The sequence below is a fragment of the Procambarus clarkii genome, chromosome 9 (genome assembly GCF_040958095.1).
Source record: "Procambarus clarkii isolate CNS0578487 chromosome 9, FALCON_Pclarkii_2.0, whole genome shotgun sequence".
NCBI lineage: Eukaryota > Metazoa > Arthropoda > Malacostraca > Decapoda > Cambaridae > Procambarus > Procambarus clarkii.
The window spans coordinates 3,115,532-3,140,929 of NC_091158.1; the positions used below are offsets into that span (position 1 = coordinate 3,115,532).

At 52.9% G+C, this 25,398-nt stretch overlaps 1 protein-coding gene across 1 annotated transcript in view; it reads left to right on the top strand.

Moving 5' to 3' along the window:
• The first annotated feature begins 5,907 nt into the window (after window positions 1-5,907).
• LOC138362762 (uncharacterized) overlaps window positions 5,908-25,398 on the top strand; it is a 44,070-nt gene continuing 24,579 nt past the window's right edge. The window contains exons 1-2 of the mRNA XM_069321315.1: window positions 5,908-5,920; window positions 6,186-6,286. Of these exons, the coding sequence (XP_069177416.1) occupies window positions 5,908-5,920; window positions 6,186-6,286 (114 nt within the window). The remainder of the gene's footprint in view (window positions 5,921-6,185; window positions 6,287-25,398) is intronic.

A 25,398-nucleotide genomic window follows, 5' to 3' on the forward strand; every position in this document is an offset into this window, starting at 1 on the left:
TAGTGTTGGGCTTAAGACCCCTCCTTGCGGGAGCCCTGTGTTCCATACTCATTGTTCTCGAGATTGTTGAAGCAGATCTTGGCTTCCCTCCCTGTGAGGTTGTCTTAAAGCCATTTAAGGAGGAGAGGGGGAGAGGCTGGTTCAGTGGTCCAGAATATATATCTCTCGTTCTGTCGTAACCTGATACATCTGGGAAAGAAAGAGGACTCCGGAAGGCGCGAGAGAGAAGGGGAAAGATGGAAGAGAGGGAGAAAGAAGAAAGATGGAAGGGAGAATAAGGGAAAGAGTAATACAGAAATATCTATAGCCGTTTCAATGGTGGGGGTGGAAAGGGTAATGGCTGGTGGAGGTGGTAATGGCTTCAGAAACAGATCATCTAGATAAGCACAGTTTTTTTCGTAATCTAGAACTATTTACTCCTTGTTGTCTATGAAGGGGATGGAAAGAAGGTTGTCCCACCTTGAGTACTGCTCGGTGCTCTCTTCCCCTTTCACAGCAGGAGAGATTGCTGAAATAGAGGGAGTACAGAGAACATGAAGCGTTATACGGCATACAGAGACCACCTAAATTATTGGAACCATCTGGAAGGAGACGACAGAGGTATCAATTAATATATACATAGAAGATATTGGAGGACCAGGCCATAAATTTGCACAGAAGAATAACAACATATTGGAGTGAATGATATGGAAGGAAGTGCAGAATAGAACTAGTGAGTAGAGGTGCCATAGGCACAATCAGAGAACACTGTCTGAGCATCAGAGGTCCACGGCTGTTCAGCACCCTCGCAGCAAGTATAAGAAATATTGCCGGTAAAATGGTGGAAATCTTCAAGAAATAATTAGATAAGTTATTACAAGAAATGCAGACCGCTCCAAGCAACAGCCTGTTGGACCACGTCATAACAAGTCAAGCTTCGTCCCAGAAAGTGCTTGGGGAGTAGAAGAACTCCTGGAACTCACTCCAGGTAAACTCCAGGTGTGAGTATGGCTGAGCGAGGAGTGAAAGGGTTGCAAGGGGCTTCTGGCCACTTCGTACCCCCTACCACAATTAATTTAAATTTATTCGATTACTTTATTGTGGACATGTATGTACGAAGCGTCCCCATGTATCCTGGGAACCTACCTTCAACTGAGGCACATCACAGCCAATATTTACATTAAACTGGCGTGAGAATTTACTTACAAAATATGCACACATCAAAGTAAAATAGTAAAGATAATTACATTTTCTTACTCTTACGTTGCATTTTATTGATTCTTCCACAAATAACCGAGTTTGGGAATTAGTAAGTAATAGTGTCTTCATAACGTCTTTCTTGTTCTCACCTGTCTGACTTGACACTCATTGACTGTCTTAATGTGTCTTGTGAGTAACTCTGTATCTTGTGAGTAACTGTGTCTTGTGAGTAACTGTGTCTTGTGAGTAACTCTGTATCTTGTGAGTAACTGTGTCTTGTGAGTTACTCTGTGTCTAGTAACTGTGTGTCTAGTGAGTACCTGTGTGTCTAGTGAGTAACTGTGTGTCTAGTGAGTAACTGTGTGTCTAGTGAGTACCTGTGTGTCTAGTGAGTAACTGTGTGTCTAGTGAGTAACTGTGTGTCTAGTGAGTAACTGTGTGTCTAGTGAGTACCTGTGTGTCTAGTGAGTAACTGTGTGTCTAGTGAGTAACTGTGTGTCTCTATTTACAGGTAAGGACCGGAGAGGAGGCCGTGGTGACCCAAGGTGACAGTAAGTGTTGTGGTCATGGGAAGGTTCTGCTTTAATTATGTCAACACTCACCAAATATATGTGGTATATATTACATATGAATTATATGAGGGAACCAGATTAGAACAAAGGCAGAGAGGGAGGGAGAGAGTGGAGGGGAAGAGGTAGAAGTGGGAGAGAGGGAGAGTGGAGTGGGAGAGGGAGAGTGGAAGGGGGAGAGGGATAGTGGAAGGGGGAGAGAGAGGGAGAGTGAGGGACAGGAAGGAAGGACTGAGAAGTGACTCAGAGCGCCAAGTACCGTATATAGAGCTTAGTGGGGTTACCTGTGTGCAGTATATGCTTATCTCATCTGTGCTGTAGTCTGACTCACTCATGCCTCGCTTTTGGTGGGGGGGGGGGAGCAAAGAGGATGGAGAGGCATACCTTACCTTGAGGTGCTTATCTTGTTATCTTGAGATGATTTCGGGGCTTTAGTGTTCCCGTGGCCCGGTCCTCGACCAGGCCTCCTGGTTGCTGGACTGATCAACCAGGCTGTTGAACGCGGCTGCTCGCAGCCTGACGTATGAGTCACAGCGTGGTTAATCAGGAATCCTTTGGAGGTGTTTATGAAGTTCTCTCTTGAGCACTGTGAGGGGTCGACCAGTTATGTCTCTTATGTGTAGTGGAAGCGTGTTGAACAGTCTCGGGCCTCTGATGTTGATAGTTCTCTCTCAGAGTACCTGTTGCACCTCTGCTCTTCAACGGGGGTATTCTGCACATCCTGCCATGCCTTCTGGTCTCATGTGATGTTATTTCTGTGTGCAGGTTTAGGACCAGCCCCATAGGTGAAGGGAAAGTTTAGAAGTGGGGAAATGGAGGGAAGCGGGAGGAGAGACAGGTGTACAGGTGACGGGAAGAGGAACAGGTATACAGGTGACGGGAGGAAGGACAGGTACCACTAGCCCTCCAGGTACACCAGCTATGGGTCTGGAGAGTCCTCATCTTGGAGTAATCCTTCTACTATTGGGTCCTCTAACATTAGGATGGTGTTCCACACCCTGATGGCCTGGTGCTGTAGTCTGATGTTTAGTGGCTGTGTTCAGAGCTTGTATGGGGTTGCTGTATTGTTTGGTCCTATAGTGGACGGTGTTTTCCTCTTTTTCCTAGAGACTTCTTGTGCACTGCTGGTAATGTTTGCATGTTTGTTTCCTTGAAGGTGTGTAGTGGTGCTGGATGGTATAAGACTGGAGCATTATGTTAGCGAAGCTCTATGATGAAATTCAAAACTTATGTTTTAATGTATTTTATGTGAAGATTTGAACTACACAAGTCTATCGCACTCACCTGAGTGCGTTACCAAGGTCTGAGTATATGGTTAGGATGAAACTCACATTTCAATGATTAATACGGTTTCATAATTTTTTTATAAATGGATGGCTTTGTTACGCTCTTACTAACGTTAGTGTCACCTTGTGGAGTGTGTGTGTGTGTGTGTGTGTGTGTGTGTGTGTGTGTGTGTGTGTGTGTGTGTGTGTGTGTGTGTGTGTGTGTGTGTGTGTGTGTGTGTGTGTGTGTGTGTGTGTGTGTGTGTGTGTGTGTGTGTGTGTGTGACGGTCCGCTTGTTAGTGGTTCGATGCTCCTCATACGCTGGACGGCTTGAGGACTCTTGGTGAAATGTTTGACATTCTTAAGGTATAAACAGTGATCCTGGAGCCGTGGGAGGGCTTCCTGCACCAAGCAACTCGCACGGAAGAATTGATTTCCGTTAGAGTTGCATGATCTGCGGCGGGAGTCTTTTTCTCTTGACAAAAATTAGATTTTTTTTAGGAATCAGCTCAGAGTCCTGGGCTTGTGTGTGTGTCGATTCACCTAGTTGTATTCACGTAGTTGTGTTTGCGGGGGTTGAGCTTTGCTCTTTCGGCCCGCCTCTCAACTGTCAATCAACTGTTTACTAACTACTTTTTTTTCCACACCACACACACCCACCCCAGGAAGCAGCCCGTGACAGCTGACTAACTCCCAGGTACCTGTTTACTGCTAGGTAACAGGGGCATTCAAGGGGAAAGAAACTTTGCCCATTTGTTTCTGCCTGGTGCGGGAATCGAACCCGCGCCACAGAATTACGAGTCCTGCGTGCTATCCACCAGGCTACTGTGTGTGTGTGTACTCACCTAGTTGTACTCATCTAGTTGTGTTTGCGAGGGTTGAGCTCTGGCTCTTTGGTCCCGCCTCTCAACCGTCAATCAACAGGTGTACAGATTCCTGAGCCTATCGGGCTCTATCATATCTACACTTGAAACTGTGTATGGAGTCAGCCTCCACCACATCACCCCTTAATGCATTCCATTTGTCAACCACTCTGACACTAAAAAAGTTCTTTCTAACATCTCTGTGGCTCATTTGGGCACTCAGTTTCCACCTGTGTCCCCTTGTGCGTGTTCCCCTTGTGTTAAATAGACTGTCTTTATCTACCCTATCAATTCCCTTCAGAATCTTGAATGTGGTGGTCATGTCCCCCCTAACTCTTCTGTCTTCCAGCGAAGTGAGGTTTAATTCCCGTAGTCACTCCTCGTAGCTCATACCTCTCAGCTCGGGTACTAGTCTGGTGGCAAACCTTTGAACCTTTTCCAGTTTAGTCTTATGCTTGACTAGATATGGACGCCATGCTGGGGCTGCATACTCCAGGATTGGCCTGACGTATGTGGTATACAAAGTTCTGAATGATTCTTTACACAAGTTTCTGAATGAATGTGTGTGTGGTTAGTTATGTTAGTAGCCTCATTTTCAGGGTCAAACTCACTTTCAGGCGTGATTGTCCAAGGATGGCAGGGGATGAGGGGGTAGGGAATGAGGCAGGGGATGTGGGGGTAGGGAATGAGGCAGGGGATGAGGGGGTGGGGAGTGAGGCAGGGGATGAGGCTGAGTGTGGAGTGATATGAGGCAGAAGTTAATGGAGGGTAGGGGAATGAGGGAGTAGATAAGAAACTGCGGAATGTGAGGAAAAAGAGGGGGGACAGGGGGGGATGAGGGAGAGATGAGAGATGTCGAGCCTGGCCTCAGGTGGGGCTCGGGGATTAGGAGAATTCCCAAGACCCTTCCTAGGAAAGACCCTCCCTGGGTAAGACCTTCTCCAGGTAAGAGATAGATAGGAAACGAAACAGAAAGGGAGGTACAGGGGTGAGGCAGGAGAATGCATAGAGGAAGGAGTGAAAGGGGGAAGAGCATGAGGGAAAATATGAGGAGAAAAGAGGACAAAAAGTGGAAGATAAAGCTGCTGGTAACTGCCACCACCGTCCATTAAGGATTATAGATAAACTGGAATTGTCTTTCAAACTCGTTATCTCTGTGTAGTGATAACATATAAGTGACGCTCCAGCTCCAGGGCCAGGTGGCACAGGTGTCCCACCCTTGTGGTGAGATCAGCGGGTGTGGGTGTACCACACCTGCCCTCCACACCTGCCCACCATACCTGCCCACCACTCTTGCCCTTCACATCTGCCCTCCAAACATCTGCCCACCACACCCTACCTTCACACACCTGCCCTCCACACACCTGTCCTCTACACCTGCTCTCCACACCTGCCCACCATACCTACCCACCACACTTGCCCTTCACACTTGCCCTCCACACACCTGCCCACCACACCCTCTACACTCCCGCCCTCCACACACCTGCCCTCTACACACCTGCCCTCCACACCTGCCCACCATACTTGCCCTTCACACCTGACCTCCACACACCTGCCCACCACCCCCTCCCTCCACACACCTGCACTCCACACACCTGCCCTCCACACACCTGCCTTCCACACACCTGCCCTCCACACCTGCCCTCCACACACCTGCCCTCCATACACCTGCCCTCTACACACCTGCCCTCCACACACCTGCCCACCACTCCCTCCCTCCACAAACCTGGCCTCCACACCTGTGTAATAAGTCTGAACTCTAGTAATAGCTCTGAACGCTACCCCTGTTATAATTCTCTGTCTCTCTTCACTCAATACCCCAGCTTAACACTGTTACAGCCTAGTATGACCCCTCACTGGACTGCCACGAATATAAGAGGAATATTAAATGAGGAAGATACATCAAGGACAAGGGCTATTAATTTATAAATAATAATTAAAATCATTGAAACACTGCCACCACCTTCCCGACCAGCCATACCTGAATGTGTCTATCACTGATCCCTCAGGAAGGCAAGGAATCAGTAATCATGGGACTCCCAGGTAATAGGAACTTCAGTAATAAATTTTGAGAATTACTTTGTTTAATTTACATTACTTATTTAAATCCAAAGGCAACTTTAATATCTATTAACTGTAGGAGAACATGGGGGGGGGGGGGTTTCCAATTCAACACATAAAAATGACAAAGTAGAGAAATATATCAACGGGGGAGTTAAGTGAATACCACTGGACAAGTTATACAATTTCTTTTATGAATCATGTAAATTAAAACAAGTTGAACATTTACCATATTCTATTTCCCTAGGGGCACAATGGGTATCTACTGAGGACATGAAATCAAGTGCACAATACCTTAACAACCGCACTGAGGCCAAGATGTTCATAGCTGCCCTCAGCCCCTTGGACGTGGGCTTGAGTACCCATTCCTAACACACTCCCAAGACACACTACCGAAATATTATTTTACCAGCTTATCGGTGGAAAGGATTGCTCCTCCCACCATCTAATACAGCCCCAGGGTTCCACCCCTTATTTTGGCAATGGCCAACCATTTAACACTAGGCCTGAGGTTTGGCTCTCTAGGGCCAATAAGGACTTGGCACTTATCTACCGCCAATCACCTTCCATGATCTGCCGTGGAAGGATACATGAATTCTTGAAGACTGAGTCAGCTCTCTCCAGCTATTCGAAGGGAACAAGGCGCCTCTATGGAGCCTAGTGCACCTCCTTTACCCAACTGATAAATTATGTTCAAGCCTGTCTCCTCCAAGATAAAGAGTAGGGACATTTGACTCGCCTGGTATGGGGAAGGAACCGGTGAGAGGGGAAGAGAGGGAATGAGAGGTGGATGGAAAGGGAAATCTGAGTGGGGAGAATTGAGTGGGGAAGCAAAAGGTACCACGAGGGCCAGCTAGAAGACCACTCTCAGGTCAACCTCTTGGCCCTTGACAAATAGCCGAAGGGGGGGGTGAAGGGGGGGAGACGAATGACCGGCAAGGGGAGGGGAGAAAGGGAGAAGGAAGAAGGGGAGAGGAGAGAACCAATGATCTGAGCACCAGATCATTACACCTGCCCTCCACACACCTGCCCTCCACACTTGCCCTCCACACACCTGCCCTCCACACACCTGCCCTCCACACTTGCCCTCCACACACCTGCCCTCCACTCACCGGCCCTCCACACCTACCCTCCACACCTGCTATCCACACATCTGCCCACCACACCTGAGTCATGTGTCTAGTACCACAGTCTCTCCCTCCACAACTTCCTGTAGTGCCGCATGCCACTCTGGGCTCATTTATTAATAAGATCACTGACGGTGTTACAGGCGGGGAATGAGGCAACGGGAGGATGAGGAAGGGAGGGGAATGAGGTAGAGGGTTATGAGGAAGGGCGGGGATTGAGGCACGTGGTGGGTGGGTGGGTGAGGGTAAGGTCCCAGGAAGGTGGTGGGTGGGTGGGTGACGGTAAGGTCCCAGGCAGGTGGTGGGTGGGTGGGTGAGGGTAAGGTCCCAGGCAGGTGGTGGGTGAGGGTAAGGTCCCAGGCAGGTGGTGGGTGAGGGTAAGGTCCCAGGCAGGTGGTGGGTGGGTGGGTGAGGGTAAGGTCCCAGGCAGGTGGTGGGTGAGGGTAAGGTCCCAGGCAGGTGGTGGGTGAGGGTAAGGTCCCAGGCAGGTGGTGGGTGAGGGTAAGGTCCCAGGCAGGTGGTGGGTGAGGGTAAGGTCCCAGGCAGGTGGTGGGTGGGTGGGTGAGGGTAAGGTCCCAGGCAGGTGGTGGGTGAGGGTAAGGTCCCAGGCAGGTGGTGGGTGGGTGGTGAGGTGGTCACATTTAGAGCACCAGCTGGCCGACCTCTCCCTCCCTGCTTCCTTCCTCTTCATCTTGTGCTCCCTAGAGTCGGTGTTGTGTGTGGGAGGAAGTCCCGGTGTTGCAACGTGGGGGGTGTGTGTTGGCTGGTAGTGTGTTGGCTGGTAGTGTGTTGGCTGGTAGTGTGTTGGCTGGTAATGTGTTGGCTGGTAGTGTGTTGGCTGGTAGTGTGTTGGCTGGTAATGTGTTGGCTGGTAGTGTGTTGGCTGGTAGTGTGTTGGCTGGTAGTGTGTTGGCTGGTAGTGTGTTGGCTGGTAGTGTGTTGGCTGGTAGTGTGTTGGCTGGTAATGTGTTGGCTGGTAGTGTGTTGGCTGGTAGTGTGTTGGCTGGTAGTGTGTTGGCTGGTAGTGTGTTGGCTGGTAGTGTGTTGGCTGGTAGTGTGTTGGCTGGTAGTGTGTTGGCTGGTAGTGTGTTGGCTGGTAGTGTGTTGGCTGGTAGTGTGTTGGCTGGTAGTGTGTTGGCTGGTAGTGTGTTGGCTGGTAGTGTGTTGGCTGGTAGTGTGTTGGCTGGTAGTGTGTTGACTGGTAGTGTGTTGGCTGGTAGTGTGTTGGCTGGTAGTGTGTTGACTGGTAGTGTGTTGGCTGGTAGTGTGTTGGCTGGTAGTGTGTTGGCTGGTAGTGTGTTGACTGGTAGTGTGTTGGCTGGTAGTGTGTTGGCTGGTAGTGTGTTGGCTGGTAGTGTGTTGGCTGGTAGTGTGTTGGCTGGTAGTGTGTTGGCTGGTAGTGTGTTGGCTGGTAGTGTGTTGGCTGGTAATGTGTTGGCTGGTAGTGTGTTGGCTGGTAGTGTGTTGGCTGGTAGTGTGTTGACTGGTAGTGTGTTGGCTGGTAATGTGTTGGCTGGTAGTGTGTTGGCTGGTAGTGTGTTGACTGGTAGTGTGTTGGCTGGTAGTGTGTTGGCTGGTAGTGTGTTGACTGGTAGTGTGTTGGCTGGTAATGTGTTGGCTGGTAGTGTGTTGGCTGGTAGTGTGTTGACTGGTAGTGTGTTGGCTGGTAGTGTGTTGGCTGGTAGTGTGTTTACTGGTAGTGTGTTGGCTGGTAGTGTGTTGGCTGGTAGTGTGTTGGCTGGTAGTGTGTTGGCTGGTAGTGTGTTGGCTGGTAGTGTGTTGGCTGGTAATGTGTTGGCTGGTAGTGTGTTGGCTGGTAGTGTGTTGGCTGGTAGTGTGTTGGCTGGTAGTGTGTTGGCTGGTAGTGTGTTGGCTGGTAATGTGTTGGCTGGTAGTGTGTTGGCTGGTAGTGTGTTGGCTGGTAGTGTGTTGGCTGGTAGTGTGTTGGCTGGTAGTGTGTTGACTGGTAGTGTGTTGGCTGGTAGTGTGTTGGCTGGTAGTGTGTTGGCTGGTAGTGTGTTGGCTGGTAGTGTGTTGGCTGGTAGTGTGTTGGCTGGTAGTGTGTTGACTGGTAGTGTGTTGGCTGGTAGTGTGTTGGCTGGTAGTGTGTTGGCTGGTAGTGTGTTGGCTGGTAGTGTGTTGGCTGGTAGTGTGTTGGCTGGTAGTGTGTTGACTGGTAGTGTGTTGGCTGGTAGTGTGTTGGCTGGTAGTGTGTTGGCTGGTAGTGTGTTGGCTGGTAGTGTGTTGGCTGGTAGTGTGTTGGCTGGTAGTGTGTTGGCTGGTAGTGTGTTGGCTGGTAGTGTGTTGGCTGGTAGTGTGTTGGCTGGTAGTGTGTTGGCTGGTAGTGTGTTGGCTGGTAGTGTGTTGGCTGGTAGTGTGTTGGCTGGTAGTGTGTTGGCTGGTAGTGTGTTGGCTGGTAGTGTGTTGGCTGGTAGTGTGTTGACTGGTAGTGTGTTGGCTGGTATGTGTTGGCTGGTAGTGTGTTGGCTGGTAGTGTGTTGACTGGTAGTGTGTTGGCTGGTAGTGTGTTGGCTGGTAGTGTGTTGGCTGGTAGTGTGTTGGCTGGTAATGTGTTGGCTGGTAGTGTGTTGGCTGGTAGTGTGTTGGCTGGTAGTGTGTTGGCTGGTAGTGTGTTGGCTGGTAGTGTGTTGGCTGGTAGTGTGTTGGCTGGTAGTGTGTTGGCTGGTAGTGTGTTGGCTGGTAGTGTGTTGGCTGGTAATGTGTTGGCTGGTAGTGTGTTGGCTGGTAGTGTGTTGGCTGGTAGTGTGTTGACTGGTAGTGTGTTGGCTGGTAAGTGTGTTGGCTGGTAGTGTGTTGGCTGGTAGTGTGTTGACTGGTAGTGTGTTGGCTGGTAGTGTGTTGGCTGGTAGTGTGTTGACTGGTAGTGTGTTGGCTGGTAATGTGTTGGCTGGTAGTGTGTTGGCTGGTAGTGTGTTGACTGGTAGTGTGTTGGCTGGTAGTGTGTTGGCTGGTAGTGTGTTGGCTGGTAGTGTGTTGGCTGGTAGTGTGTTGGCTGGTAGTGTGTTGGCTGGTAGTGTGTTGGCTGGTAGTGTGTTGGCTGGTAGTGTGTTGGCTGGTAATGAGTTGGCTGGTAGTGTGTTGGCTGGTAGTGTGTTGGCTGGTAGTGTGTTGGCTGGTAGTGTGTTGGCTGGTAGTGTGTTGGCTGGTAGTGTGTTGGCTGGTAGTGTGTTGGCTAGTAATGTGTTGGCTGGTAGTGTGTTGGCTGGTAGTGTGGTGGCTGGTAGTGTGTTGGCTGGTAGTGTGTTGGCTGGTAGTGTGTTGGCTGGTAGTGTGTTGGCTGGTAGTGTGTTGACTGGTAGTGTGTTGGCTGGTAGTGTGTTGGCTGGTAGTGTGTTGACTGGTAGTGTGTTGGCTGGTAGTGTGTTGGCTGGTAGTGTGTTGACTGGTAGTGTGTTGGCTGGTAATGTGTTGGCTGGTAGTGTGTTGGCTGGTAGTGTGTTGACTGGTAGTGTGTTGGCTGGTAGTGTGTTGGCTGGTAGTGTGTTGGCTGGTAGTGTGTTGGCTGGTAGTGTGTTGGCTGGTAGTGTGTTGGCTGGTAGTGTGTTGGCTGGTAGTGTGTTGGCTGGTAGTGTGTTGGCTGGTAATGTGTTGGCTGGTAGTGTGTTGGCTGGTAGTGTGTTGGCTGGTAGTGTGTTGGCTGGTAGTGTGTTGGCTGGTAGTGTGTTGGCTGGTAGTGTGTTGGCTGGTAGTGTGTTGGCTGGTAGTGTGTTGGCTGGTAGTGTGTTGGCTGGTAGTGTGTTGGCTGGTAGTGTGTTGGCTGGTAGTGTGTTGACTGGTAGTGTGTTGGCTGGTAGTGTGTTGGCTGGTAGTGTGTTGACTGGTAGTGTGTTGGCTGGTAGTGTGTTGGCTGGTAGTGTGTTGGCTGGTAGTGTGTTGACTGGTAGTGTGTTTGGCTGGTAGTGTGTTGGCTGGTAGTGTGTGGCTGGTAGTGTGTTTCACTGGTAGTGTGTTGGCTGGTAATGTGTTGGCTGGATAGTGTGTTGACTGGTAGTGTGTTGGCTGGTAGTGTGTTGGCTGGTAGTGTGTTGACTGGTAGTGTGGTTGGCTGGTAGTGTGTTGACTGGTAGTGTGTTGGCTGGTAGTGTGTTGGCTGGTAGTGTGTTTGACTGGTAGTGTGTTGGCTGGTAATGTGGGTAGGTGTTGACTGGTAGTGTGTTGTCTGGTAGTGTGTTGGCTGTAATGTCTTTGGCTGGTAGTGTGTTGGCTGTGAGTGTTGCTGGTAGTGTGTTGGCTGGTAGTGTGTGTCTGGTAGTGTGTTGGCTGGTAGTGTGTTGGCTGGTAGTGTGTTGTCTGTTAGTGGGTTGGCTGTAGTGTGTTGGCTGGTAGTGTGTTGGCTGTAGTGTGTTGGCTGGTAGTGTGTTGGCTGGTAGTGTGTTGGCTGGTAGTGTGTTGGCTGGTAGTGTGTTGGCTGGTAGTGTGTTGGCTGGTAGTGTGTTGGCTGGTAGTGTGTTGACTGGTAGTGTGTTGACTGGTAGTGTGTTGGCTGGTAGTGTGTTGGCTGGTAGTGTGTTGGCTGGTAGTGTGTTGGCTGGTAGTGTGTTGACTGGTAGTGTGTTGGCTGGTAGTGTGTTGACTGGTAGTGTGTTGGCTGGTAGTGTGTTGACTGGTAGTGTGTTGTCTGGTAATGTGTTGGCTGGTAATGTGTTGGCTGGTAGTGTGTTGGCTGGTAGTGTGTTGGCTGGTAGTGTGTTGGCTGGTAATGTGTTGGCTGGTAGTGTGTTGGCTGGTAGTGTGTTGGCTGGTAGTGTGTTGGCTGGTAATGTGTTGGCTGGTAGTGTGTTGGCTGGTAGTGTGTTGGCTGGTAGTGTGTTGGCTGGTAATGTGTTGGCTGGTAGTGTGTTGGCTGGTAGTGTGTTGGCTGGTAGTGTGTTGTCTGGTAGTGTGTTGGCTGGTAGTGTGTTGGCTGGTAGTGTGTTGGCTGGTAGTGTGTTGGCTGGTAGTGTGTTGGCTGGTAGTGTGTTGACTGGTAGTGTGTTGGCTGGTAATGTGTTGGCTGGTAGTGTGTTGGCTGGTAGTGTGTTGGCTGGTAGTGTGTTGGCTGGTAGTGTGTTGTCTGGTAGTGTGTTGGCTGGTAGTGTGTTGGCTGGTAGTGTGTTGGCTGGTAGTGTGTTGGCTGGTAGTGTGTTGGCTGGTAGTGTGTTGGCTGGTAGTGTGTTGGCTGGTAGTGTGTTGGCTGGTAGTGTGTTGTCTGGTAGTGTGTTGGCTGGTAGTGTGTTGGCTGGTAGTGTGTTGGCTGGTAGTGTGTTGGCTGGTAGTGTGTTGGCTGGTAGTGTGTTGGCTGGTAGTGTGTTGGCTGGTAGTGTGTTGTCTGGTAGTGTGTTGGCTGGTAGTGTGTTGGCTGGTAGTGTGTTGGCTGGTAGTGTGGTTGGCTGGTAGTGTGTTGTCTGGTAGTGTGTTGGCTGGTAGTGTGTTGGCTGGTAGTGTGTTGTCTGGTAGTGTGTTGGCTGGTAGTGTGTTGGCTGGTAGTGTGTTGGCTGGTAGTGTGTTGGCTGGTAGTGTGTTGGCTGGTAGTGTGTTGGCTGGTAGTGTGTTGGCTGGTAGTGTGTTGTCTGGTAGTGTGTTGGCTGGTAGTGTGTTGGCTGGTAGTGTGTTGGCTGGTAGTGTGTTGGCTGGTAGTGTGTTGGCTGGTAGTGTGTTGTCTGGTAGTGTGTTGGCTGGTAGTGTGTTGTCTGGTAGTGTGTTGGCTGGTAGTGTGTTGGCTGGTAGTGTGTTGGCTGGTAGTGTGTTGGCTGGTAGTGTGTTGTCTGGTAGTGTGTTGGCTGGTAGTGTGTTGTCTGGTAGTGTGTTGGCTGGTAGTGTGTTGGCTGGTAGTGTGTTGTCTGGTAGTGTGTTGGCTGGTAGTGTGTTGGCTGGTAGTGTGTTGGCTGGTAGTGTGTTGGCTAGTAATGTGTTGGCTGGTAGTGTGTTGGCTGGTAGTGTGTTGGCTGGTAGTGTGTTGGCTCGCAGTTCTTTTAAATTTTGTCCGAGGGACGAGTTTATTGGGCAGCGCCACTCATCCTGTGAGTGGACACACCGCCATAGTGACAGTATTGGGCAGCGCCACTCATCCTGTGAGTGGACACACCGCCATAGTGACAGTATTGGGCAGCACCACTCATCCTGTGAGTGGACACACCGCCATAGTGACAGTATTGGGCAGCGTCACTCATCCTGTGAGTGGACACACCGCCATAGTGACAGTATTGGGCAGCACCACTCATCCTGTGAGTGGACACACCGCCATAGTGACAGTATTGGGCACCGCCACTCATCTTGTGAGTGGACACACCGCCATAGTGACAGTATTGGGCAGCGCCACTCATCTTGTGAGTGGACACACCGCCATAGTGACAGTATTGGGCAGCGTCACTCATCTTGTGAGTGGACACACCGCCATAGTGACAGTATTGGGCAGCGGCACTCATCTTGTGAGTGGACACACCGCCATAGTGACAGTATTGGGCAGCGCCACTCATCTTGTGAGTGGACACACCGCCATAGTGACAGTATTGGGCAGCGTCACTCATCCTGTGAGTGGACACACCGCCATAGTGACAGTATTGGGCAGCGCCACTCATCCTGTGAGTGGACACACCGCCATAGTGACAGTATTGGGCAGCGTCACTCATCCTGTGAGTGGACACACCGCCATAGTGACAGTATTGGGCAGCGTCACTCATCCTGTGAGTGGACACACCGCCATAGTGACAGTATTGGGCAGCGCCACTCATCCTGTGAGTGGACACACCGCCATAGTGACAGTATTGGGCAACGCCACTCATCCTGTGAGTGGACACACCGCCATAGTGACAGTATTGGGCAGCGCCACTCATCCTGTGAGTGGACACACCGCCATAGTGACAGTATTGGGCAGCGTCACTCATCCTGTGAGTGGACACACCGCCATAGTGACAGTATTGGGCAGCACCACTCATCCTGTGAGTGGACACACCGCCATAGTGACAGTATTGGGCAGCGTCACTCATCCTGTGAGTGGACACACCGCCATAGTGACAGTATTGGGCAACGCCACTCATCCTGTGAGTGGACACACCGCCATAGTGACAGTATTGGGCAGCGTCACTCATCCTGTGAGTGGACACACCGCCATAGTGACAGTATTGGGCAGCGCCACTCATCCTGTGAGTGGACACACCGCCATAGTGACAGTATTGGGCAGCGTCACTCATCCTGTGAGTGGACACACCGCCATAGTGACAGTATTGGGCAGCGTCACTCATCCTGTGAGTGGACACACCGCCATAGTGACAGTATTGGGCAGCGCCACTCATCCTGTGAGTGGACACACCGCCATAGTGACAGTATTGGGCAACGCCACTCATCCTGTGAGTGGACACACCGCCATAGTGACAGTATTGGGCAGCGCCACTCATCCTGTGAGTGGACACACCGCCATAGTGACAGTATTGGGCAGCGTCACTCATCCTGTGAGTGGACACACCGCCATAGTGACAGTATTGGGCAGCACCACTCATCCTGTGAGTGGACACACCGCCATAGTGACAGTATTGGGCAGCGTCACTCATCCTGTGAGTGGACACACCGCCATAGTGACAGTATTGGGCAACGCCACTCATCCTGTGAGTGGACACACCGCCATAGTGACAGTATTGGGCAGCGTCACTCATCCTGTGAGTGGACACACCGCCATAGTGACAGTATTGGGCAGCGCCACTCATCCTGTGAGTGGACACACCGCCATAGTGACAGTATTGGGCAGCGTCACTCATCCTGTGAGTGGACACACCGCCATAGTGACAGTATTGGGCAGCGCCACTCATCCTGTGAGTGGACACACCGCCATAGTGACAGTATTGGGCAACGCCACTCATCCTGTGAGTGGACACACCGCCATAGTGACAGTATTGGGCAACGCCACTCATCCTGTGAGTGGACACACCGCCATAGTGACAGTATTGGGCAGCGCCACTCATCCTGTGAGTGGACACACCGCCATAGTGACAGTATTGGGCAGCGCCACTCATCCTGTGAGTGGACACACCGCCATAGTGACAGTATTGGGCAGCGCCACTCATCCTGTGAGTGGACACACCGCCATAGTGACAGTATTGGGCAGCGCCACTCATCCTGTGAGTGGACACACCGCCATAGTGACAGTATTGGGCAGCGTCACTCATCCTGTGAGTGGACACACCGCCATAGTGACAGTATTGGGCAGCGCCACTCATCCTGTGAGTGGACACACCGCCATAGTGACAGTATTGGGCAACGCCACTCATCCTGTGAGTGGACACACCGCCATAGTGACAGTATTGGGCAACGCCACTCATCCTGTGAGTGGACACACCGCCATAGTGACAGTATTGGGCAGCGCCACTCATCCTGTGAGTGGACACACCGCCATAGTGACAGTATTGGGCAGCGCCACTCATCCTGTGAGTGGACACACCGCCATAGTGACAGTATTGGGCAGCGCCACTCATCCTGTGAGTGGACACACCGCCATAGTGACAGTATTGGGCAGCGTCACTCATCCTGTGAGTGGACACACCGCCATAGTGACAGTATTGGGCAGCGTCACTCATCCTGTGAGTGGACACACCGCCATAGTGACAGTATTGGGCAGCGTCCACTCATCCTGTGAGTGGACACACCGCCATAGTGACAGTATTGGGCAGCGTCACTCATCCTGTGAGTGGACACACCGCCATAGTGACAGTATTGGGCAGCGTCACTCATCCTGTGAGTGGACACACCGCCATAGTGACAGTATTGGGCAGCGTCACTCATCCTGTGAGTGGACACACCGCCATAGTGACAGTATTGGGCAGCGCCACTCATCCTGTGAGTGGACACACCGCCATAGTGACAGTATTGGGCAGCGCCACTCATCCTTGTGAGTGGACACACCGCCATAGTGACAGTATTGGGCAGCAGCCACTCATCCTGTGAGTGGTCACACCGCCATAGTGACAGTATTGGGCAGCGCCACTCATCCTGTGAGTGGACACACCGCCATAGTGACAGTATTGGGCAGCGTCACTCATCCTGTGAGTGGACACACCGCCATAGTGACAGTATTGGGCAGCGCCACTCATCCTGTGAGTGGACACACCACCATAGTGACAGTATTGGGCAGCACCACTCATCCTGTGAGTGGACACACCGCCATAGTGACAGTATTGGGCAGCGTCACTCATCCTGTGAGTGGACACACAGCCATAGTGACAGTATTGGGCAACGCCACTCATCCTGTGAGTGGACACACCGCCATAGTGACAGTATTGGGCAGCGTCACTCATCCTGTGAGTGGACACACCGCCATAGTGACAGTATTGGGCAACGCCACTCATCCTGTGAGTGGACACACCGCCATAGTGACAGTATTGGGCAGCGTCACTCATCCTGTGAGTGGACACACCGCCATAGTGACAGTATTGGGCAGCGCCACTCATCCTGTGAGTGGACACACCGCCATAGTGACAGTATTGGGCAGCGTCACTCATCCTGTGAGTGGACACACCGCCATAGTGACAGTATTGGGCAACGCCACTCATCCTGTGAGTGGACACACCGCCATAGTGACAGTATTGGGCAGCGCCACTCATCCTGTGAGTGGACACACCGCCATAGTGACAGTATTGGGCAGCGCCACTCATCCTGTGAGTGGACACACCGCCATAGTGACAGTATTGGGCAGCGTCACTCATCCTGTGAGTGGACACACCGCCATAGTGACAGTATTGGGCAGCGTCACTCATCCTGTGAGTGGACACACCGCCATAGTGACAGTATTGGGCAGCGTCACTCATCCTGTGAGTGGACACACCGCCATAGTGACAGTATTGGGCAGCGCCACTCATCCTGTGAGTGGACACACCGCCATAGTGACAGTATTGGGCAGCGCCACTCATCTTGTGAGTGGACACACCGCCATAGTGACAGTATTGGGCAGCGCCACTCATCCTGTGAGTGGTACACACCGCCATAGTGACAGTATTGGGCAGCGCCACTCATCCTGTGAGTGGACACACCGCCATAGTGACAGTATTGGGCAGCGACCACTCATCCTGTGAGTGGTCACACCGCCATAGTGACAGTATTGGGCAGCGCCACTCATCCTGTGAGTGGACACACCGCCATAGTGACAGTATTGGGCAGCGTCACTCATCCTGTGAGTGGACACACCGCCATAGTGACAGTATTGGGCAGCGCCACTCATCCTGTGAGTGGACACACCGCCATAGTGACAGTATTGGGCAGCGCCACTCATCCTGTGAGTGGACACACCGCCATAGTGACAGTATTGGGCAGCGCCACTCATCCTGTGAGTGGACACACCGCCATAGTGACAGTATTGGGCAGCGCCACTCATCCTGTGAGTGGACACACCGCCATAGTGACAGTATTGGGCAGCGCCACTCATCCTGTGAGTGACACACCGCCATAGTGACAGTATTGGGCAGCGCCACTCATCCTGTGAGTGGACACACCGCCATAGTGACAGTATTGGGCAACGCCACTCATCCTGTGAGTGGACACACCGCCATAGTGACAGTATTGGGCAGCGTCACTCATCCTGTGAGTGGACACACCGCCATAGTGACAGTATTGGGCAACGCCACTCATCCTGTGAGTGGACACACCGCCATAGTGACAGTATTGGGCAGCGTCACTCATCCTGTGAGTGGACACACCGCCATAGTGACAGTATTGGGCAGCGCCACTCATCCTGTGAGTGGACACACCGCCATAGTGACAGTATTGGGCAGCATCACTCATCCTGTGAGTGGACACACCGCCATAGTGACAGTATTGGGCAGCGCACTCATCCTGTGAGTGGACACACCGCCATAGTGACAGTATTGGGCAGCGTCACTCATCCTGTGAGTGGACACACCGCCATAGTGACAGTATTGGGCAGCGTCACTCATCCTGTGAGTGGACACACCGCCATAGTGACAGTATTGGGCAGCGTCACTCATCCTGTGAGTGGACACACCGCCATAGTGACAGTATTGGGCAGCGCCACTCATCCTGTGAGTGGACACACCGCCATAGTGACAGTATTGGGCAGCGCCACTCATCTTGTGAGTGGACACACCGCCATAGTGACAGTATTGGGCAGCGCCACTCATCCTGTGAGTGGACACACCGCCATAGTGACAGTATTGGGCAGCGCCACTCATCCTGTGAGTGGACACACCGCCATAGTGACAGTATTGGGCAGCGCCACTCATCTTGTGAGTGGACACACCGCCATAGTGACAGTATTGGGCAGCGCCACTCATCCTGTGAGTGGACACACCGCCATAGTGACAGTATTGGGCAGCGCCACTCATCTTGTGAGTGGACACACCGCCATAGTGACAGTATTGGGCAGCGCCACTCATCTTGTGAGTGGACACACCGCCATAGTGACAGTATTGGGCAGCGCCACTCATCTTGTGAGTGGACACACCGCCATATTGACAGTATTGAGCACCACCACTCATCCTGTGAGTGGACACACCGCCATAGTGACAGTATTGGGCAGCGTCACTCATCTTGTGAGTGGACACACCGCCATAGTGACAGTATTGGGCAGCGCCACTCCCCCTGTGAGTGGACACACCGCCATAGTGACAGTATTGGGCAGCGCCACTCATCCTGTGAGTGGACACACCGCCATAGTGACAGTATTGGGCAGCGTCACTCATCCTGTGAGTGGACACACCGCCATAGTGACAGTATTGGGCAGCGCCACTCATCTTGTGAGTGGACACACCGCCATAGTGACAGTATTGGGCAGCGCCACTCATCCTGTGAGTGGACACACCGCCATAGTGACAGTATTGGGCAGCGCCACTCATCCTGTGAGTGGACACACCGCCATAGTGACAGTATTGGGCAGCGCCACTCATCTTGTGAGTGGACACACCGCCATAGTGACAGTATTGGGCAGCGCCACTCATCTTGTGAGTGGACACACCGCCATAGTGACAGTATTGGGCAGCGCCACTCATCCTGTGAGTGGACACACCGCCATAGTGACAGTATTGGGCAGCGCCACTCATCTTGTGAGTGGACACACCGCCATAGTGACAGTATTGGGCAGCGTCACTCATCCTGTGAGTGGACACACCGCCATAGTGACAGTATTGGGCAGCGTCACTCATCCTGTGAGTGGACACACCGCCATAGTGACAGTATTGGGCAGCGCCACTCATCCTGTGAGTGGACACACCGCCATAGTGACAGTATTGGGCAGCGCCACTCATCTTGTGAGTGGACACACCGCCATAGTGACAGTATTGGGCAGCGCCACTCATCCTGTGAGTGGACACACCGCCATAGTGACAGTATTGGGCAGCGCCACACATCCTGTGAGTGGACACACCGCCATAGTGACAGTATTGGGCAGCGCCACTCATCTTGTGAGTGGACACACCGCCATAGTGACAGTATTGGGCAGCGCCACTCATCCTGTGAGTGGACACACCGCCATAGTGACAGTATTGGGCAGCGCCACTCATCTTGTCAGTGGACACACCGCCATAGTGACAGTATTGGGCAGCGCCACTCATCTTGTGAGTGGACACACCGCCATATTGACAGTATTGAGCACCACCACTCATCCTGTGAGTGGACACACCGCCATAGTGACAGTATTGGGCAGCGTCACTCATCTTGTGAGTGGACACACCGCCATAGTGACAGTATTGGGCAGCGCACTCCCCCTGTGAGTGGACACACCGCCATAGTGACAGTATTGGGCAGCGCCACTCATCCTGTGAGTGGACACACCGCCATAGTGACAGTATTGGGCAGCGTCACTCATCCTGTGAGTGGACACACCGCCATAGTGACAGTATTGGGCAGCGCCACTCATCTTGTGAGTGGACACACCGCCATAGTGACAGTATTGGGCAGCGCCACTCATCCTGTGAGTGGACACACCGCCATAGTGACAGTATTGGGCAGCGCCACTCATCCTGTGAGTGGACACACCGCCATAGTGACAGTATTGGGCAGCGCCACTCATCTTGTGAGTGGACACACCGCCATAGTGACAGTATTGGGCAGCGCCACTCATCTTGTGAGTGGACACACCGCCATAGTGACAGTATTGGGCAGCGCCACTCATCCTGTGAGTGGACACACCGCCATAGTGACAGTATTGGGCAGCGCCACTCATCTTGTGAGTGGACACACCGCCATAGTGACAGTATTGGGCAGCGCCACTCATCTTGTGAGTGGACACACCGCCATAGTGACAGTATTGGGCAGCGCCACTCATCTTGTGAGTGGACACACCGCCATAGTGACAGTATTGGGCAGCGCCACTCATCTTGTGAGTGGACACACCGCCATAGTGACAGTATTGGGCAGCGCCACTCATCTTGTGAGTGGACACACCGCCATAGTGACAGTATTGAGCAGCCAGCCACTCATCCTGTGAGTGGACACACCGCCATAGTGACAGTATTGGCAGCGCCACTCATCTTGTGAGTGGACACACCGCCATAGTGACAGTATTGGGCAGCGCCACTCATCTTGTGAGTGGACACACCGCCATAGTGACAGTATTGGGCAGCGCCACTCATCTTGTGAGTGGACACACCGCCATAGTGACAGTATTGGGCAGCGCCACTCATCCTGTGAGTGGACACACCGCCATAGTGACAGTATTGGGCAGCGCCACTCATCCTGTGAGTGGACACACCGCCATAGTGACAGTATTGGGCAGCGCCACTCATCTTGTGAGTGGACACACCGCCATAGTGACAGTATTGGGCAGCGCCACTCATCCTGTGAGTGGACACACCGCCATAGTGACAGTATTGGGCAGCGCCACTCATCCTTGTGAGTGGACACACCGCCATAGTGACAGTATTGGGCAGCGCCACTCATCTTGTGAGTGGACACACCGCCATAGTGACAGTATTGGGCAGCGCCACTCATCTTGTGAGTGGACACACCGCCATAGTGACAGTATTGAGGCAGCGCCACTCATCCTGTGAGTGGACACACCGCCATAGTGACAGTATTGGGCAGCGTCACTCATCTTGTGAGTGGACACACCGCCATAGTGACAGTATTGGGCAGCGCCACTCATCCTTGTGAGTGGACACACCGCCATAGTGACAGTATTGGGCAGCGCCACTCATCCTGTGAGTGGACACACCGCCATAGTGACAGTATTGGGCAGCGTCACTCATCCTGTGAGTGGACACACCGCCATAGTGACAGTATTGGGCAGCGCCACTCATCTTGTGAGTGGACACACCGCCATAGTGACAGTATTGGGCAGCGCCACTCATCCTGTGAGTGGACACACCGCCATAGTGACAGTATTGGGCAGCGCCACTCATCCTGTGAGTGGACACACCGCCATAGTGACAGTATTGGGCAGCGCCACTCATCTTGTGAGTGGACACACCGCCATAGTGACAGTATTGGGCAGCGCCACTCATCTTGTGAGTGGACACACCGCCATAGTGACAGTATTGGGCAGCGCACTCATCCTGTGAGTGGACACACCGCCATAGTGACAGTATTGGGCAGCGCCACTCATCCTGTGAGTGGACACACCGCCATAGTGACAGTATTGGGCAGCGCCACTCATCCTGTGAGTGGACACACCGCCATAGTGACAGTATTGGGCAGCGTCCACTCATCTGTGAGTGGACACACCGCCATAGTGACAGTATTGGGCAGCGCCACTCATCCTGTGAGTGGACACACCGCCATAGTGACAGTATTGGGCAGCGCCACTCATCCTTGTGAGTGGACACACCGCCATAGTGACAGTATTGGGCAGCGCCACTCATCCTGTGAGTGGACACACCGCCATAGTGACAGTATTGGGCATCGCCACTCATCCTGTGAGTGGACACACCGCCATAGTGACAGTATTGGGCAGCGCCACTCATCTTGTGAGTGACACACCGCCATAGTGACAGTATTGGGCAGCGCCACTCATCTTGTGATGTGGACACACCGCCATAGTGACAGTATTGGGCAGCGCCACTCATCCTGTGAGTGGACACACCGCCATAGTGACAGTATTGGGCAGCGCCACTCATCCTGTGAGTGGACACACCGCCATAGTGACAGTATTGGGCAGCACCACTCCTGTGAGTGGACACACCGCCATAGTGACAGTATTGGGCAGCGTCACTCATCCTGTGAGTGGACACACCGCCATAGTGACAGTATTGGGCAGCGTCACTCATCCTGTGAGTGGACACACCGCCATAGTGACAGTATTGGGCAGCGCCACTCATCCTGTGAGTGGACACACCGCCATAGTGACAGTATTGGGCAGCGCCACTCATCCTGTGAGTGGACACACCGCCATAGTGACAGTATTGGGCAGCGCCACTCATCCTGTGAGTGGACACACCGCCATAGTGACAGTATTGGGCAGCGCCACTCATCCTGTGAGTGGACACACCGCCATAGTGACAGTATTGGGCAGCGCCACTCATCCTGTGAGTGGACACACCGCCATAGTGACAGTATTGGGCAGCGCCACTCATCCTGTGAGTGGACACACCGCCATAGTGACAGTATTGGGCAGCGCACTCATCCTGTGAGTGGACACACCGCCATAGTGACAGTATTGGGCAGCGCCACTCATCCTGTGAGTGGACACACCGCCATAGTGACAGTATTGGGCAGCGCCACTCATCCTGTGAGTGGACACACCGCCATAGTGACAGTATTGGGCAGCGCCACTCATCCTGTGAGTGGACACACCGCCATAGTGACAGTATTGGGCAGCGCCACTCATCCTGTGAGTGGACACACCGCCATAGTGACAGTATTGGGCAGCGCCACTCATCTGTGAGTGGACACACCGCCATAGTGACAGTATTGGGCAGCGCCACTCATCCTGTGAGTGGACACACCGCCATAGTGACAGTATTGGGCAGCCCACTCATCCTGTGAGTGGACACACCGCCATAGTGACAGTATTGGGCAGCGCCACTCATCCTGTGAGTGGACACACCGCCATAGTGACAGTATTGGGCAGCGCCACTCATCCTGTGAGTGGACACACCGCCATAGTGACAGTATTGGGCAGCGCCACTCATCCTGTGAGTGGACACACCGCCATAGTGACAGTATTGGGCAGCGCCACTCATCCTGTGAGTGGACACACCGCCATAGTGACAGTATTGGGCAGCGCCACTCATCCTGTGAGTGGACACACCGCCATAGTGACAGTATTGGGCAGCGCCACTCATCCTGTGAGTGGACACACCGCCATAGTGACAGTATTGGGCAGCGCCACTCATCCTGTGAGTGGACACACCGCCATAGTGACAGTATTGGGCAGCGCCACTCATCCTGTGAGTGGACACACCGCCATAGTGACAGTATTGGGCAGCGCCACTCATCCTGTGAGTGGACACACCGCCATAGTGACAGTATTGGGCAGCGCCACTCATCCTGTGAGTGGACACACCGCCATAGTGACAGTATTGGGCAGCGCCACTCATCCTGTGAGTGGACACACCGCCATAGTGACAGTATTGGGCAGCGCCACTCATCCTGTGAGTGGACACACCGCCATAGTGACAGTATTGGGCAGCGCCACTCATCCTGTGAGTGGACACACCGCCATAGTGACAGTATTGGGCAGCGCCACTCATCCTGTGAGTGGACACACCGCCATAGTGACAGTATTGGGCAGCGCCACTCATCCTGTGAGTGGACACACCGCCATAGTGACAGTATTGGGCAGCCCACTCATCCTGTGAGTGGACACACCGCCATAGTGACAGTATTGGGCAGCGCCACTCATCCTGTGAGTGGACACACCGCCATAGTGACAGTATTGGGCAGCGCCACTCATCTGTGAGTGGACACACCGCCATAGTGACAGTATTGGGCAGCGCCACTCATCCTGTGAGTGGACACACCGCCATAGTGACAGTATTGGGCAGCGCCACTCATCCTGTGAGTGGACACACCGCCATAGTGACAGTATTGGGCAGCGCCACTCATCCTGTGAGTGGACACACCGCCATAGTGACAGTATTGGGCAGCGCCACTCATCCTGTGAGTGGACACACCGCCATAGTGACAGTATTGGGCAGCGCCACTCATCCTGTGAGTGGACACACCGCCATAGTGACAGTATTGGGCAGCGCCACTCATCCTGTGAGTGGACACACCGCCATAGTGACAGTATTGGGCAGCGCCACTCATCCTGTGAGTGGACACACCGCCATAGTGACAGTATTGGGCAGCGCCACTCATCCTGTGAGTGGACACACCGCCATAGTGACAGTATTGGGCAGCGCCACTCATCCTGTGAGTGGACACACCGCCATAGTGACAGTATTGGGCAGCGCCACTCATCCTGTGAGTGGACACACCGCCATAGTGACAGTATTGGGCAGCCCACTCATCCTGTGAGTGGACACACCGCCATAGTGACAGTATTGGGCAGCGCCACTCATCCTGTGAGTGGACACACCGCCATAGTGACAGTATTGGGCAGCGCCACTCATCCTGTGAGTGGACACACCGCCATAGTGACAGTATTGGGCAGCGCCACTCATCCTGTGAGTGGACACACCGCCATAGTGACAGTATTGGGCAGCGCCACTCATCCTGTGAGTGGACACACCGCCATAGTGACAGTATTGGGCAGCGCCACTCATCCTGTGAGTGGACACACCGCCATAGTGACAGTATTGGGCAGCGTCACTCATCCTGTGAGTGGACACACCGCCATAGTGACAGTATTGGGCAGCGCCACTCATCCTGTGAGTGGACACACCGCCATAGTGACAGTATTGGGCAGCCACTCATCCTGTGAGTGGACACACCGCCATAGTGACAGTATTGGGCAGCGCCACTCATCCTGTGAGTGGACACACCGCCATAGTGACAGTATTGGGCAGCGCCACTCATCCTGTGAGTGGACACACCGCCATAGTGACAGTATTGGGCAGCCCACTCATCCTGTGAGTGGACACACCGCCATAGTGACAGTATTGGGCAGCGTCACTCATCCTGTGAGTGGACACACCGCCATAGTGACAGTATTGGGCAGCCACTCATCCTGTGAGTGGACACACCGCCATAGTGACAGTATTGGGCAGCGCCACTCATCCTGTGAGTGGACACACCGCCATAGTGACAGTATTGGGCAGCGCCACTCATCCTGTGAGTGGACACACCGCCATAGTGACAGTATTGGGCAGCGCCACTCATCCTGTGAGTGGACACACCGCCATAGTGACAGTATTGGGCAGCGCCACTCATCCTGTGAGTGGACACACCGCCATAGTGACAGTATTGGGCAGCGCCACTCATCCTGTGAGTGGACACACCGCCATAGTGACAGTA